General features: G+C 31.0%; 1 protein-coding gene across 2 annotated transcripts; it reads right to left on the bottom strand.

The window, feature by feature from the left end:
- Positions 1-5,643: 5,643 nt before the first annotated feature.
- LOC132035515 (MADS-box protein FBP24-like) lies at positions 5,644-9,513 on the bottom strand. Of its 2 annotated transcripts, XM_059425806.1 has the most exons (8): positions 9,374-9,513; positions 8,782-8,995; positions 7,936-8,002; positions 7,676-7,840; positions 7,438-7,479; positions 7,247-7,288; positions 6,436-6,685; positions 5,644-5,855 (listed from the first exon to the last, which is right to left on the bottom strand). In XM_059425806.1, the coding sequence occupies exons 2-8, from the start codon at positions 8,967-8,969 to the stop codon at positions 5,851-5,853; spliced, it is 759 nt and encodes a 252-aa protein (XP_059281789.1). In that variant the 5' UTR covers positions 8,970-8,995; positions 9,374-9,513; the 3' UTR covers positions 5,644-5,850. The 2 variants fall into 2 exon arrangements, with proteins under 2 accessions (XP_059281789.1, XP_059281790.1); XM_059425807.1 differs by lacking the exon at positions 9,374-9,513 and having other exon boundaries at positions 8,782-9,206.
- Between the last annotated feature and the right edge of the window lie 5,871 nt (positions 9,514-15,384).

The following is a 15,384-nucleotide window of genomic DNA, read 5'->3' as shown; positions in this document are numbered from 1 at the left end:
GCAATTTGCATAAAAATTCAACTTCAACTTCATATCATGGTTTCAAATCCTAAATTCTCCAAAAATTAAAGGTATGATATGGAATTCCAAATCATGGTTTCAATTTTTTTTAAATATAAAACTTAACCCATAAGTTTATATTTTATATAAAAAGATTCATAAATTGTAGATATATTTACCAACCATTTATATCAAATATTTAAAAAGGTCTGCAAGTTGATAGTATATATATAACAAATTTACTCTTACCAAGCATTTGTTATTATCTATTGTTCCTTTACTTTTTAGTTATTTCTTTATCCGGACTGCTTTTGTTTGCCTTTCTTTGAGCCGAGGGTCTATTGGAAACAACCTCTCTACCTCCCAAGATAGAGGTAAGGTTTGCGTACACTCTACTCTTCCCAGACCCTGTTGGAAATTCTTACGGAAAATACTTGATCATGAACCTTGTCGGAAAATACTTGATCACGGACACTGCACGGAATTCTTCAAAGCTTGAGGCATGTCAATTAAGACAACAACCTTAAGGATATTTTCACTTTGTTCTTATGGAGATCGAATACTACTTATGAAATTCTTATGGACTTTAAAAGCAGACAGTAACATCTTCCACTTGATATGATTTTGCATAATATTACATCTAAGTGTCAAGTACGCGTAATTGAGCTAATGCCTCCTCAATAGTTATTATTTCATGTTTATTCTCGTGAGAATACAATAGGAAGATAAACTTTGGCCTTAAGATGATACATATAATTTCCTTTTCATTTTATTACTGTTTGGGGTTGTACGTTATAATTTACTGATGTGGATTTGTTGTGTGTTATTATATATGTGCATTTTGTATTGTGAAAGAAACTGCATGTTATCTCTTTAGTTTTATACAAGAGTTGCTTTTTTTTGGTTCTCATTATCTTGTGTGTTTTAAGGTTTCTTTCTTAACATTTTAAAGAGGCAATATATTATTTTCTTTTAAACAGTGGAAGAACTTAATTTTATATTTTACAGTTTACTTATGTTGCTAGAGATCATGAGTGATCAATGAGTAATTCTAAATCTGAATTTATCAAAATAGCCTTTTTAATGTCAATATGGAAGAGCCTTACGAAATTTTTGGTTCTTGTGGCGACACTAATATATATATTGAAGAACCAAAGTATATTACATTTTGGTGGAAGTACTTTATGATCTAAAAATAATATTTACATAACTCTTGGTCATTTGGGTGAATGCTGAATAATGACTGATTTTTCTTCATATAACTATGTGTTTGTGTTGTTGTAATATTATTTTAAGTTGCTCCTGATAATTTCCAGCTTGTTTGAGTATTTGTGAATATTTATATTTGAGGTGTTAATTATATAAGCCGGATGCAGATGCATATTTTTTAATATATATTTATTGTGATGAAATTCTTGAAAAGTTATTTTGAGTGTGGCAAAGAAACTGAGCCATCATACACCTCAATGTGAAGAAGATTCGGAGAAATGATAATCCCGCTAAGTAAAAATAAATTTGACTGAGCGGATGATATAATTACTGTGGTCATTTTTCAAGCGAATGTTGTGGCCAATGTGAGACATTTGGTGTTAGACGACTTTTTGGTGTTACTAAGCATCTTTGTGCTAACAAAATAATTTTGTGTTCTACACCCAAAGTTAAAGAAGAAGAGTGATTTATTTGTCTTGGTGATTCAAGAACTTGAGAAGTCATTGCAAAGGAAAAGTTCTTCTTAAACTTATGGTTGAAAAAAAAAATGGAGTGAAGTTTTATTTTGAGTATGATAAGGTTGCATAAATAATAATCTTTTGAGCAATGAATTTGCAATCATGATGTATTTGTGTGTGCTTACAATATTAAAAAAATAATGTTCTAAATGCTAGTATATGTAGTTATTTTTTTTTCACTCATGTGTGTCATATCAACTGTACATATTCTATTTTTTAAGAAATCTCTTAGTAAGATTTATTCATTTCATTTTTGATAAAAATGTTACTTTCTTAAATATTAGTTGATGATGACATAATGTGATTATTAGTTGAATATAATATTTTGGGTGAAGCTATATTATTAGTTTGTTATTTATAAGATGAGTCTTATGAGAAATTGATAATACTGATTATGAGTTATGAAAATACTTCCCCTATATTAAAATTTTTGAAAATGTGGGGGTCGTGGTGTCTTACTAGAGTTGTGTCGAAAGAACATTTCAAAAGAGATAATATTTTATTTGGTCTTGTTATTCAAAATGTTTTTGAAAGTAAAGTTTTGGAAAGAAGCCGTTGATAATGAGATCAATCCTAATTTTTTTAAAAAAAAAATTGAGAGGTACTATGAATTATGGGGTTAAATGAATTTTCCGTTGTATTAGAGAGATACAATAATGATAACTGGATTTTTGGTTCAGATGAGACAAAATCCACTAGAAACTACGTGTTCACCTTTTGTGGGGGTGAATAACATCTAAATCAGCCAAACAAAGAATAATTACTCTATTAATAATAAATCTGAATTGAGACTTTAGAGTTGGCTGGTTATGAGGCAGAGTAGTTAAGAAACTACTTAGTGAGTACTTAAATTGGAACAAACTCAATATTTTGTGTCGACACAATGTGATAAAGAAGTTGCTGAAAGATGGAACTATTTCCATGAGTTATGTGATGTCTGAGGTGAATTTGGCCGATTCACATGACTAAAAGAAACATCGAGGGAATGAGACTTTTGTCAATTTGAGAAGATTAACAATGATAGTAACCCAACCTATGTGATTGGAGATCTCATGAATTAGGTTCATATGGGTAATAACAAGTCATTAGTTGATCAAAAGTGCACTATTAAATTATGTCTCTTCCTATGGTGTGTGAATATAGTGCAAAACTGCAAGGCAAAGTAAAGTTGAGTTATAAACTCTTAATCCAATTCATCCTTTATAGGTGGTGTATTGCTCTGCAGAATACACTTGATGATTGGAACTATATGAGTGTGGAGTGGTGCCGCTCCTATGAAATTGTGATGGATTTCTAGAGCACTCACGAATACCAGGACACGCGCATGGCCTCTTAGCGCAAAACCGCGATAACGACAAAGATTGTGCGAGTATAATGTGATAGAATAAGATCCTGGGCTTACAAAAGAATTCTTGATTCATAGAAGTTCTAAACTTCACCAATTGTTCTGTACGTTTAAACTTGTTCTATCTAGGTCTGGTTCATAGTCTACGAGACACCAGATTCGACGCATTGTACTCATATGTGAAAACCCAGCAAAACTTCTTATTTCTTTCTATTCCTCAATATTCTTTTTGAGATATGCGGGGGATTGTTGAAAAAATTGATGTGATATCTCAAAAAGAATAGTTCATATTTTTGACTAAATAAATTCTTTTAAGATCATATTAATGGGGTCTTTGATAACTGATTTATAATATTGTAACATACCCTTTATTTGATGTTTAACCGCACCTTTATTTGCATTAATCCTCATTATTAGCCATTACTTCTAAAACTATGAAACGTACAACAAACTTTCTCAACCATTGTTCCAACTCTGATTCTATATAATACCAAGTCTCTTTCTTTGGTGTAGGGTGCCATTAAGAGAATTTCTTTCTTCTATCTTTTGCACATATTGTACTGGGTTTTCTTTATATTAAATCTTTCTTAGATTTTGGCTCCTAATTTTGTACTAGAAGAGCTTGTTGAATTCTGAGGGATACATCTATATCGGATGAAATATCCTTAAGGACGGTGTCTTAATTGACATGCCTCAAGCTTTCAAGAATTTTCTGCAAAGTTCGTGATCAAGTATTTTCTGACAAGGTTCGTGATCAAGTATTTCCCGTAAGATTTTCAACAGACCCCACTTATGGGATTACACTGGGTATGTTATTGTTGTACCAACCATTTACCCACTGCATTAAAGAGTAGTTACACTACAACTCATATTCAATTTTCATCACTGATTTCAAATCATGTTCAAACGGCTTCTACCAGGGGCGGAGCCAGTAAGGACCAAGGGGCCTTCGGCGAAAAATTACACTGTATATACAAAGTAAAAATTATTTTTTATGTATATATAGTAGATGTTAAAACCCGTTGGCTTCTTCGTTTCTCTACTTCTTTATATTTTTGAACCCCGTTAATTAAAATCCTCACTCCGCCACTGGCTCCTACTTTCTTTTTTGTTTGTTTAAAAAACAGCGTATTTCTATATCTAGTAAGTTGACAATTCAAATATCATACATGAAAAGTTTATAACCACAAGATTCAAAGGACATTTAGTACATTATACACTTCTTTAATTTAGAACCACAAAATTCAAAGGACTCTATTTATTTCTTAAACTTCGTATCTAGTCAAACTAAAACACTTAAATTGAAACGGAAGCAATGTTTCGGACCGTTGTGAATTGAACCTCAGAGCGCACTCACTTCACAATGACGAGTAGGTTGCCCTATAAATTGGATAATACATAATTACCCATAATTTGTTCGTGAAAGTTCTACTCCTATCATCTCTTTTATTTTTGTTCAAACTTAAATTATTACCACCTTAAATGCCCACATAACATATATTAACACGCGCTACTATAAACACGATTTGCCATGTATCACACTCTATTATCATGTAATACACTCATTATTATGTTCCCGTGACTAGTTGTTTTCCTCAGTTTTATATCTTAATTTCGTATGAGCTTTGGCTTATTATCACTTTAAGTGCCCACTATTAATGTAAACACGCTCAGAAACATGTATCACTAGAAATATTATGTCATGTTTTCTTTTTATGTCTTTCTTAAAAAGAATATAATAAGTTTTTTTTTAAATTTAGAAATAACTTCATATAAATTTTATTTTTATTCTTAATAAGATGATTAATAGTCATATAAATGTCTATAGTTTTGTTTTAAACTATAAAATTTTAAAAGTCTTTATTTTTTTTTAAATTTGTGGTCAATCAAATACCGTCACATAAATTAGGACGAGTTGAGTAATAGCTTTTATTGTAAGCTTTTGCTTGAATTGAAGAACTTGTGTGGTTTAAATACAGGGCTTGCCGCCTCCTTCTCATACTTGTTTGTCTTTAGCCTTCCACTTTGGTCTAAGATTCTCCCTTATTAATTGATAAAATTTCTTATTTTCTCTTTGTTTAATTATATTCTATCTAATTCTCCTTGGGTGAATGGGTGTTGATTATGAGCCTGATTTGAGCAAGGGTTTTGCCATATATGCTTGAGTTTGTGTCCAATTTCATCCCTCACATGCATAACCCTTAGCTTTATATACCCTTTAATTGGTGTTTTCCTTTTGGTTTAGTTTTCATAATTGCTTGTTATTCTTGTTACACACATTTAGCAAATCTGTAGATGCATTTGATTTCAATTTAACTGTTCATATTCCTTATTGACAAGTACACGCAAAATCAATAATCTTCTGACTTGGTGTTCTAATAAGTTTGCATGTAGAATGAAAGATGTGAATAATATAGTTATAAATCAATACCTAATAAAATAGAAACAATCTTTTTCCAGTCTCACTCTAGAGAAGTTGTAGAACTATAAATCTATTACGCACCCAAGCAAATTTCCTATAGATAAGATCACTTATAAGCATTTCTAGTTCCTATCCAGTCTCCGCTAAGATTTAGTAAAACTTCATTGTGAGGTACGCCCACAATCCAGTATATATGCATAAGTAGAGATTCTTAATTAGTTATAATATGTAGATCCTTAAAATGCATAATATTTAAATAAAGTATATATGCTCCAAATTATGTCAAAGGAAATGTAGAATTATCCACTATGAATTTCACAGCCCAGCAATTGCAGCTCCTCATAATTAAAGCATGATCAATCTGCAAATATGTATTTCAAAAAACATTAGTAGTAGCTAGTAATAAAAGATATGTACCATTTTACGAATATCAACAGTACTCCCTATATGAAATATTGAAATTGATAATTATTTTTATCGGACAGCCACATGTTTACATAGTCACAAAAAAAAAATCCAAATTACTAGTTGCATATGTACTAATTCTTTTGTTTTTCTAGATTATAAAAGTTTTCTCTATCCTTTTAGTCAAAAAGAATATGTTATATCCTTCTGTACACTTTAGGATGAAATAAGGCTTTCCTAAAAGCTTTATATACTTTAGGATATGGTTTCATAACCAAAGTAAGATAGGGAGACTAACCAAATTACTGGGAGATATTAGTACTGCACGGACTAGATGCTAAAACAAAGAGGAAACTATTATAGTAATTTAACATGTTATCGCATGTTACTTATCATTCAAGATTACTAATCAATGCTTATTAAATATAATTATCTGTAATCACCTCTTAAGTGACCTAATCAAACAATATTTTTTACAACTTCAATGCATAAAATTCAAACTCACATAGAAAAAGATAGTGAAGTATTAATGATACCATAGCTAGTGCCAGGAAGATCAGGATGTTGAAGATTAGGATGAGAAGGTTGAAGGCGATAGGCTGAAGTACTGGCAAGTTGAATTACACTGCTACTACTGGGTTGCTCTTCTCCAAAGAATGAAAACTGAGCTAACAGTGGCTGTTCTCCTAGTAGATTTAGTTCAGTAATTGCTTCTTCTTCTTCTTGTTGATCATTCTGCTGCTCCATCACTGCTGACTGTTGCTTGTACATTTGATTGGCCATCAACTTCACATCATCAAAAAAAAAAAAAAAAAAAAAAGTTAAGTCAATGGGATAAATGATCAGCACTCCCTAATTAGTCTCAAATTATCTGTCGTGGTAACTAGAAATAATTATCTCAAATTATTTGTCGTTTTAGAAGCTCAATGCACAATTAATTATTTTTTCTCCATTTTACCTTAGTGGAATTTTGTCATTAATGAAAATGACACACAAATAGAGTAAACATTTAATGCAGAGAGATTATAACTTAGACATAAATAAAGGTAAAGTTAGTCAAATACCCTTCCTAATTAATATTTTTTAGGGGATGTGTAAAGCAAAAACACTATAGATATTTGAGACGGTGGGAGTAATACATGAAATAGTTAGTGTAGCAGTTCAAGGACTGGACGAGCTATTACTTGTACTAATTATCTAGAGACTTCAAGATTTTGCTTTATGCTTTTATTGTATTATTATTGGCAAGTTATGAAATTAATGGGTAACATATTGCCAGAGTGGTCAAAGCATTTGGATCAAAATGAGAAGAGAGAGTCAAATAATTGACGTGCGATAAAAACATACCCACTGGTACATATCTTGATTTTCCTTCTCCAGCATTGTCTCCTAGGACATTAATGAACAATACAGAAGAGAATCAAGATCAACAAATTAAAGGGACGGGAAATTTTCTTGTACATACTTTTTTCTGTTTTAAAGAGAAGACATTTTTTACAAAATAAGTAGATCTTAAAGGGTCATAGGAAAAATATTACCGTTCTCTTCAGGTTTTCCATCTGTTGCTGCATGAGATCTAGCTGCAACCATTGTGAACTTTATTAAAAACATATCACATTTTTGGGAAATCAATTCACACTGATTTTCTTTTTGTGTCATATATAATTAGTACGTACTCCTATTTCTTAATTTTGATTGTTTCACCTTGTTATAATTAGTATATTAAATTAGAATGTATAATAAATGAAATTAAAAGAAATAACGATTTTTACGTACCTTTCTAGCTCTAATCTTGTTAAGAGCATTTTCAAGCTGCTTCTCAAGTTCATTTAGTTCCTCATACTGTGCTGAGTTCAAGTCATCACCTTTGTATCTTTGAAGGCTTAATTGAAGGTTCAGTGTCTCCCTTTTCATTTTAGTTATTTCATCATACAGTTCCACCTATAATATTTAAATTAATTTCAAGTGAAATAAAATATACTCCATTCAAAACATAGACCAAGAAAAAAAAAATAGTACAAGATTTCTAGCCATACCCTACGATCATGAACTGGAAGTGAGGCTCCGGTGGTGTGGAGATACTTACTAATGATCTCACCCATGCTGTGAGGTTCAAAAATTAAGAAAGATCATATTAAGAGGGAGGATAAAAATCACAAAAGGAAATGGAGAATTAATTTGTTACTACTAAGAATATCTAGCACACATTAGTTCAGGAAATTTAATTAACAACAAAAAGAAATGGAGATTAAAGGGGAAGGATATAACCACAGTAAAAAATAAAAATAACACCACAATTTAAATAGAGATTTTTAAGGAATTACCAAGAAAAAAAAAAAAAAAAAACCTATACTCTTGTAGTTTCATATAAGATGTTATGTACTCAAGAAAAGAACAACTGATATTATTGTCTAATTAAAATTCCTTAGTAATGATTCTATCAGAACATCACTTTCTTGGAACTACAGAAAATTGATGTTTCAGAAGATTAATAAAAATAATTAGTTTAAAAACAAAAGAAAGAAGATCGAAGAAGTTTAGACTTCAAAAAACCCTAATTTTTTTTTACAGAACTTGATGTCTTGGCACTCGAGTTGGTCAACGACACTAGTGGGTTGACTGACTTGGAAAAAAAATTATGCTAAGCATATTATTGTAGAAACACACACATCTACGCGCATGTAGACACACAGAGAAGTAGAAATTTAGTACCATCAACAAATAAATTAAGGCATAATTTGGTTGGGGGTGGAGGAGGGGGGAAAAATAGGAGCATAAGAAACTCATAATTAGTTTGAAATCTACCACAAGAAATTCAATTTAATTAGTACCATCAAAAAAGTAACAAAACTTGATGCATGAAAATGAAAGGAAAAAAGAACCTGTGGGGTTCACTGTTGTACTGAAACATTTTGCCTTTGCTGGAGAAAATGATAAGTCCAATTTGAGCATCACAAAGAACTGAGAGTTCATGTGTTTTCTTGAGAAGCCCAGCTCTTCTCTTTGAGAAAGTAACTTGCCTACTTGTTTTGTTCTCAATTCTCTTCACTTCTATCTTTCCTCTCCCCATTATCACCAATAATTATTTAATTTCTCCTAATTAAGGTAAAAGCAACAAAAATAAGAAACTAATCTTTGCGAAAATACAAGAATGACAATTTTACATATGTGAAAGCTTCTTGTTTAATACCATGCTTAAAAAAGACTAAGTACAATATGCATCATATTAGAAACATAGACTTAAATAATGGAGATACAGAATTCCTTTTCTACTCTTGAATTTTCTTGTTTAAGGTTTAAATGCCAATTATTTCTTAATTTCCTTGAAAATGCACAAAGACTTGTGTTTAAAATAAACTAAGATCCAAAAGGTAAAAAGTTTTAGAAATGGAAAACTGAAAATTTGCAGTGAATATATGGAAGCTTACTAGAGGAGATATAAAAAGGAAAAGCAAGGCTGGCTAAGAGTTTTACCTTTGTTCTTGTTGTGTTTTTTCAGGTTGGCTTTCTGATTTGGGGTACTCAGAAGTTAGAGGTGAGGGTCTTCTTTGCAATATCATCTATTTATGTAAAGTAATTTCTCAATTTTGCGAAATCTTCATCACTTTTTCTTTATTTTTAGTGTTTTACTCGGCTATAAAGATTAAAAAAACAGCTTATTAGGCCTTCCTTGATCCTGCCTATAAAAACCAACTATCCTGATTTAGTTTTATTTCGGAATTATTAGATGGCCAGTGCTTGTGAAATGAGTTTGACTTTTGTACACTAAGAACGTAAAAGATTTTTTATACTATCAAATCAACTACTAAAAGATAATTACATGCAATAGTCTATAAAAGGTGAGGATTACTGAAAATTAAGCGAAGTCACCTATTACAATACAAGTTATATTATATTGATAGTGTAAAATTTTGTTACATTTATAAAAGTTAAAATCCTTCTGAAAAACTGAAACTTTTGTTAATTTTCACACACATATATATGATATGATGTGAGAACTCCTTAGGTTATAATTTGTCAACAATAGTCTTAGACGTAATTTTTTTCTCTGGACGACGTAGTTAAAAACTTTTTAAAGATCACTAAACAGAAGACCTGCCAAAGACTGTTGAGGCAGCTTCATTTATTACTTAAGTATTGATTCAGATAATATTATATTGTGTAATTACTAAGTTGCGCGTAAAGCCTTATAATTACATAGTATGCTAAATTCAAAGACACGTTTATTTGTAATAAGATAATTGTTGGCACCATTTTTTTGGGTACTAATTACATAGTTCCAGAGTGGTTTTTCTTATTTCGAGGAAAGTAGTTGCAAGTTTAGAAGAGAATAATATAAAGTACTAATTGATGTTGTTGTTGACGCATAACCACTACTGACAGCGTACTATCAACCCTCCTTGGATGATGGGGGGAGAAATTCTACCAAAATTCTTGTGTATTTCCAATTAGGGTTTCTTGGGATAGTGATCATAAATACTAGACACCCCCCAAAATAGAAAGTGAAGAACGTCTCATGAGAACACCTTTTTTTTCCTCTCAAATGGACAAGACAAAGTGTTACTATAATGCACTCAAGACTTTTAATTTTTTCCCATGTCATCTTCACTCACATTTAATAGTATTCTTCCACAATTCACATGCACAAGGCCAGTCACTTTTTCCATTTATTTGTTTTCTTTTTTATTTGTTTTCTTTTCATTTAGGTCTAAAAATACTTAAGGTTTGTTTTTGGCTCAAATATACCCCTCAAACTAACAAGTTAAAATTAACTCTTTTAAAAAGCCAAATGGCATTTTGTAATTGGTCAATAATAAAATTCCGTAATTTAAAAAAAATTCCAGATTTAAAAAAAAAAAAATTCCGTAATTGGTCAATAGTAAAATTCCGTAATTGGTCAATAATAAAATTCCGGGGGGATTTAAAAAAAAATCCAGATTTTTTTTTAAAATTACGGAATTTTATTATGACCATTACAAAATGCCATTTGGCTTTTTAAAAGAGTTAATTTTAACTTGTTAGTTTGAGGGGTATATTTGAAGGGTATTTTTAGACCAAAGGGTATTTTTACAAAAAGGTGGAAGGAGGGACCCCTGAGTCCCGTTTTTTTAATTTGGGTGGGCCGGGGGGGGGGGGGGGGGGGGGGGGGAGCACATAGAAAGAACAGCACAATTTGACCAAATTATTAATGATTTAATGTTGGTTCATTAGAACCATATAAAGCAACACCCAAAACTCCCATTAAGAGAACCCCCGCCGTGTACAAAATAAAAAGTTAGAGGGGGAAATTATACCGTAAAACTTGAATGAAAAAGACATATATGGTAGAATCGTACGTAACCATAGAATACGACAAAGACCCCCCGAGTCTTAATTTATGTAACACTATTTGATTAAGCATGGAATTTAAACAAGAAATGAAAGTTATAAATTTGAAACTTGTGGCATAACTTAAACATTTGTATGACTAAATAATAAATGGGTATAATTATTTTTAAATATAGAAAAATGACATTCTTTTTTTATGAAATTAAAATCTAATATTGGTCATTTTAACCAAAAAGAAAGTTAAAAAAAGATCAGTCTGATGGTTTGTAAATTAAGCTGGTCAAGCTCACAAACTCTTTCAAATTTTTAGGGTTTTGACCAATTAAGATGTTGACATATACATGAACTCTTTCATAAATTATTGATGTTGTAATGTGCATGCATCAGCTTTTGAATTGGTGGGTACAAAAAGAATGCTCTGTCAAATTCTTCTCCTGTGTGTGTCTGAAAATCACACATGGGACAGCTAAAATTTTCTATTTCGATTTTTCTTCGTTTTTACTTGTCAAATAATAATAAGATTTTCCCTTTTGCAGATTGTTCTTTAAGATGTGTAACAGTGTGAGTGCTTATTTTTAGACTTGCTTGCTCATCCATTTCTTTTTTCTTTAATTTAGTTGGCGTTTGGTCATATGATACGAAATCATGATTTCATATTTTGATTTCAAATAGCTTTTGTTTATGCAATTTGTACAAAATTTCAACTTCAACCTTATATCATGATTTCAAATCCCAAATTCTCTATTAAAGGTATGATTTAGGATTCCATATCATGATTTCAAATTTTTTTAAAATGTAAAACTTGACTCATAAGTTTATATTTTGTAAAAAAAAGATCCATAAGCTGGTAAATATATTTACCAACCATTATATCAAATATTAAAAAAAGATTTCCAAGTTGTAGTATATTTATAACAAATTTACTCTTACCAATCATTTACCAACTAAATTTACTTCTACCAAAGTTCGATAAATAGATGTTGTATTTTTGAGAAAGTTACTCTGGCGGAGCCAGGATTCGAAGCTTGTGGGTTTGAGATTCTAATTCGTTTAAGCTACTGGGTTCTAAATTAACAATTTATACATATTCAACGAATTTTTCAAGACAAATACATGGTTTAGACCAAAGTTACTGGGTTCGGCCAAACCCCCGAGTACTATGCTAGCTCCGCCCCTGACTCTAGTAGCGTATTAACTTTGTTATGAATTATGATTCTTCATTTGGTAAGATTGTGTAAGAATTGGGGAAGTTTTGATGGTTTTCACAACTTGTGGAGTTTTTATGTTTATGAAAAAAATACAACTTAAAAAATTCAAATTGCATGTCCAAACAAAACTTCAACTTCAAATCATCCTGATTTCAAATCACTGATTTCATAATTTGTTTTTGTATGTCTACGGTATATTTGCCCGGAAATTTTTTTTATCAATCTTTAAGTGGAATATTAGAAAGTAACCTTTCTATCTCAATCTGTCCTTATATGATTAATTAAATACCACTTAACTAGTAATTTTCCAACATAATTAGAACTTTAAAGTAACCTTTCTATCTCAAAAAATCTGTCCTTATAGGATTAATTAAATACCACTTAACTAGTAGAATAATTCCAAGTTAATTAAAACTTTAGTGAGTAAACCATTCACCTTCTGATTTACGTGCTCACCTTAACTCTTACACGGAAAATTCAAGTTAGCTAGCGTTTGGCCATAGATTCCCCAAAAAAAAAAATTGAAAAACTTGATTTGGGTGAGGTTTTTCAACTTTTTAAGTGTTTGGCCACAGTTTTTCAAAACATATTTCACTTTTTGTTTTGGAAAACATGAAACATTATTTATACCCATAAGTTCTAAAAAGTATCAAGAATACCCAACCATACAAACACATACATACTTGCTAATCCCAAATTATGCAGAACGTGATATTTCAATAACAATTGCTAATAACACACTTACTAGCTACTACAATTCAAATTACAATACAAAGATCCATTTTTATCTTCGCAACGGATTTCTACAGTTGGCATAGCAATTTTCCCTAGGATTTCTTCTTCTATTGTTTGGGCACAACTTAGCTCGTTCACTTTATATAAGATCGCTTTAATTGTGGAAACATGGTAGATACGGCCTTAATGGAGGAACATCGTCGATAGAATTAGTTGGGTCATAAATAGATCGAGCTTTTTTATAAAATACAAAAGTTTGGGGTAGTTTTTAAAAAATTTGAAAAGGTCAAAACATAGATCTTGGCCCAAAAACAGGTTTGAGCCAGAATTTGGAATTTGAAGATTTGTTTTCAAAATCTGTCAAAATTTTATGGCCAAACAAAGATTTTAAAAACAAATCTTCAAAATATGCTCTCAAAATCCATAGTATCATTTTCCACAAAATTACATGGATTATTAATCACTACAAAGCAAACCATCCAATAAAACACAATATGTGGATATTTTATATTTACCCTACATAGCTAGCAGCTTAATAAAAGCTCACGACAAAAAAATAACCCTAATATTTATTTTTACAAATTTTAGCCACTATGATTTGTATATAATCAGTATCTATATGTTATATAGGCAATGATTACAGCAATTACAACTAGGCGGGTGATTTTATTTTTTTTTTCCCCATCCGTCTGGCTAAAAATGTTAAGAACCCATAAAACATTTTATAACTTGACAAACGATACGTACATAAAAAGATGAACAAAAGCAACATACATGGTCAACACGGAATGCGGACTTGTGCAGAAAGAATAAAAGAATGATGACTATGTTTTTATGTACAGGTTGTTTGATGTCAATTCCAAACCACCCACCCCTTTTACCAAATTTGGGGTGGGAGACTTGAGTATACGAAGGGAGAAATAAATGTTGTAAAAAAGAAAAATACAATAAGTATGCAGTTTCATTCACATGGTAGCAGGCTTTCTTGAATCCAAACTATTTTTGGCCTATGACTTAGGTACTTACTCCTTGCCACATTAATCAAATTCAAGCAACTGCACTCTTAAATATCTAATCTCTACACTCTATATTAGCAAAGAATTATTGTAGTCACAGACAATGGCGGAGCCAGAATTTTTACTAAGGTGGTTCAAAAATATAAAAGTAAAAACACACGGGGGTTGCCTGCATGGCCTCAACGTCTACTATATATATATTAAAAAAAAAAAATCATGTATATACAATGTAATTTTTCGCCAAAGGTGTTCATCCGAACCCCTGGCCCCTGGTCACAGAGGGGAGAGAGAGAGAGAGATTGTGCGGGGGTGGGGGTGTGGTCTATAAACTATACATACGAAGTTCTTGTATTAATTAGCTAGGGCATTTCTATTATTTGTTTAGTAAGTCTACTAAGAATAAGAAAAAGAAAAAGTTGATAAAAATTAAATGTTATGCACTATGTTAATAAATAACGTACCAAATCTTGATATTTAATTTTACAGGAACCATTAAGACGGTGTCTTTTTACTATGTTATTTTATGAGATGTTCCATGCAATTATTTTTTGTGTAATCTGTACTATGTTAGCATCCGCAGCTAATAGTGCGAATACATACAATTTCTAACAGTAGGAACATATCACCTTACGAGCGATATGTTATATCTATGTGTACAAGGAAAGTACTTCATAAATGGATCAATCTTTAAATAGAAATTTATTTACTAATCATGGGATTATGTTTTGTTTATCTGTTATGTTGAAAATTTATTAATGGAGGATATAATGAGTTATAGAATACGAGCTTGGTTATGGGTGGTTTTGGACTTATGGCCTTGGTTTCCATCGCGAAATAGTAACTCAAGTTACTTCACTAAAATAAGTCCTCTATATGTGAAGTGTGAACCACTTACTAGCTCGAAGAAAATAGTTCCATTGATGGAAGTGTTCCATCTTTATATGAAACTATTTTTGATAACTTCTTCTTATATGAAAATACATTTATTATTAAACGCGACTTCTAATTGATTTTTACTTTTACTAACATAATCCACCTTAACTAGTAATATTGCTTATTTTGCAACATGTTATAATAAGGGGAAATCTAAAGATTTTGTAGTCACTTAGTTAGATTCTATCTAATTGTTAGGCTTTCCTTTTGACTTTCTTAGCCTATTCTCATTTTTCACTCTATTTTCTTGTCCATTTCTATGTGC

The sequence above is a fragment of the Lycium ferocissimum genome, chromosome 10, assembly GCF_029784015.1.
Source record: "Lycium ferocissimum isolate CSIRO_LF1 chromosome 10, AGI_CSIRO_Lferr_CH_V1, whole genome shotgun sequence".
NCBI classification, from domain to species: Eukaryota; Viridiplantae; Streptophyta; class Magnoliopsida; order Solanales; family Solanaceae; genus Lycium; species Lycium ferocissimum.
Note: the sequence above shows the minus strand (reverse complement) of the source record. Positions and strands in the feature narration are given on the sequence as shown.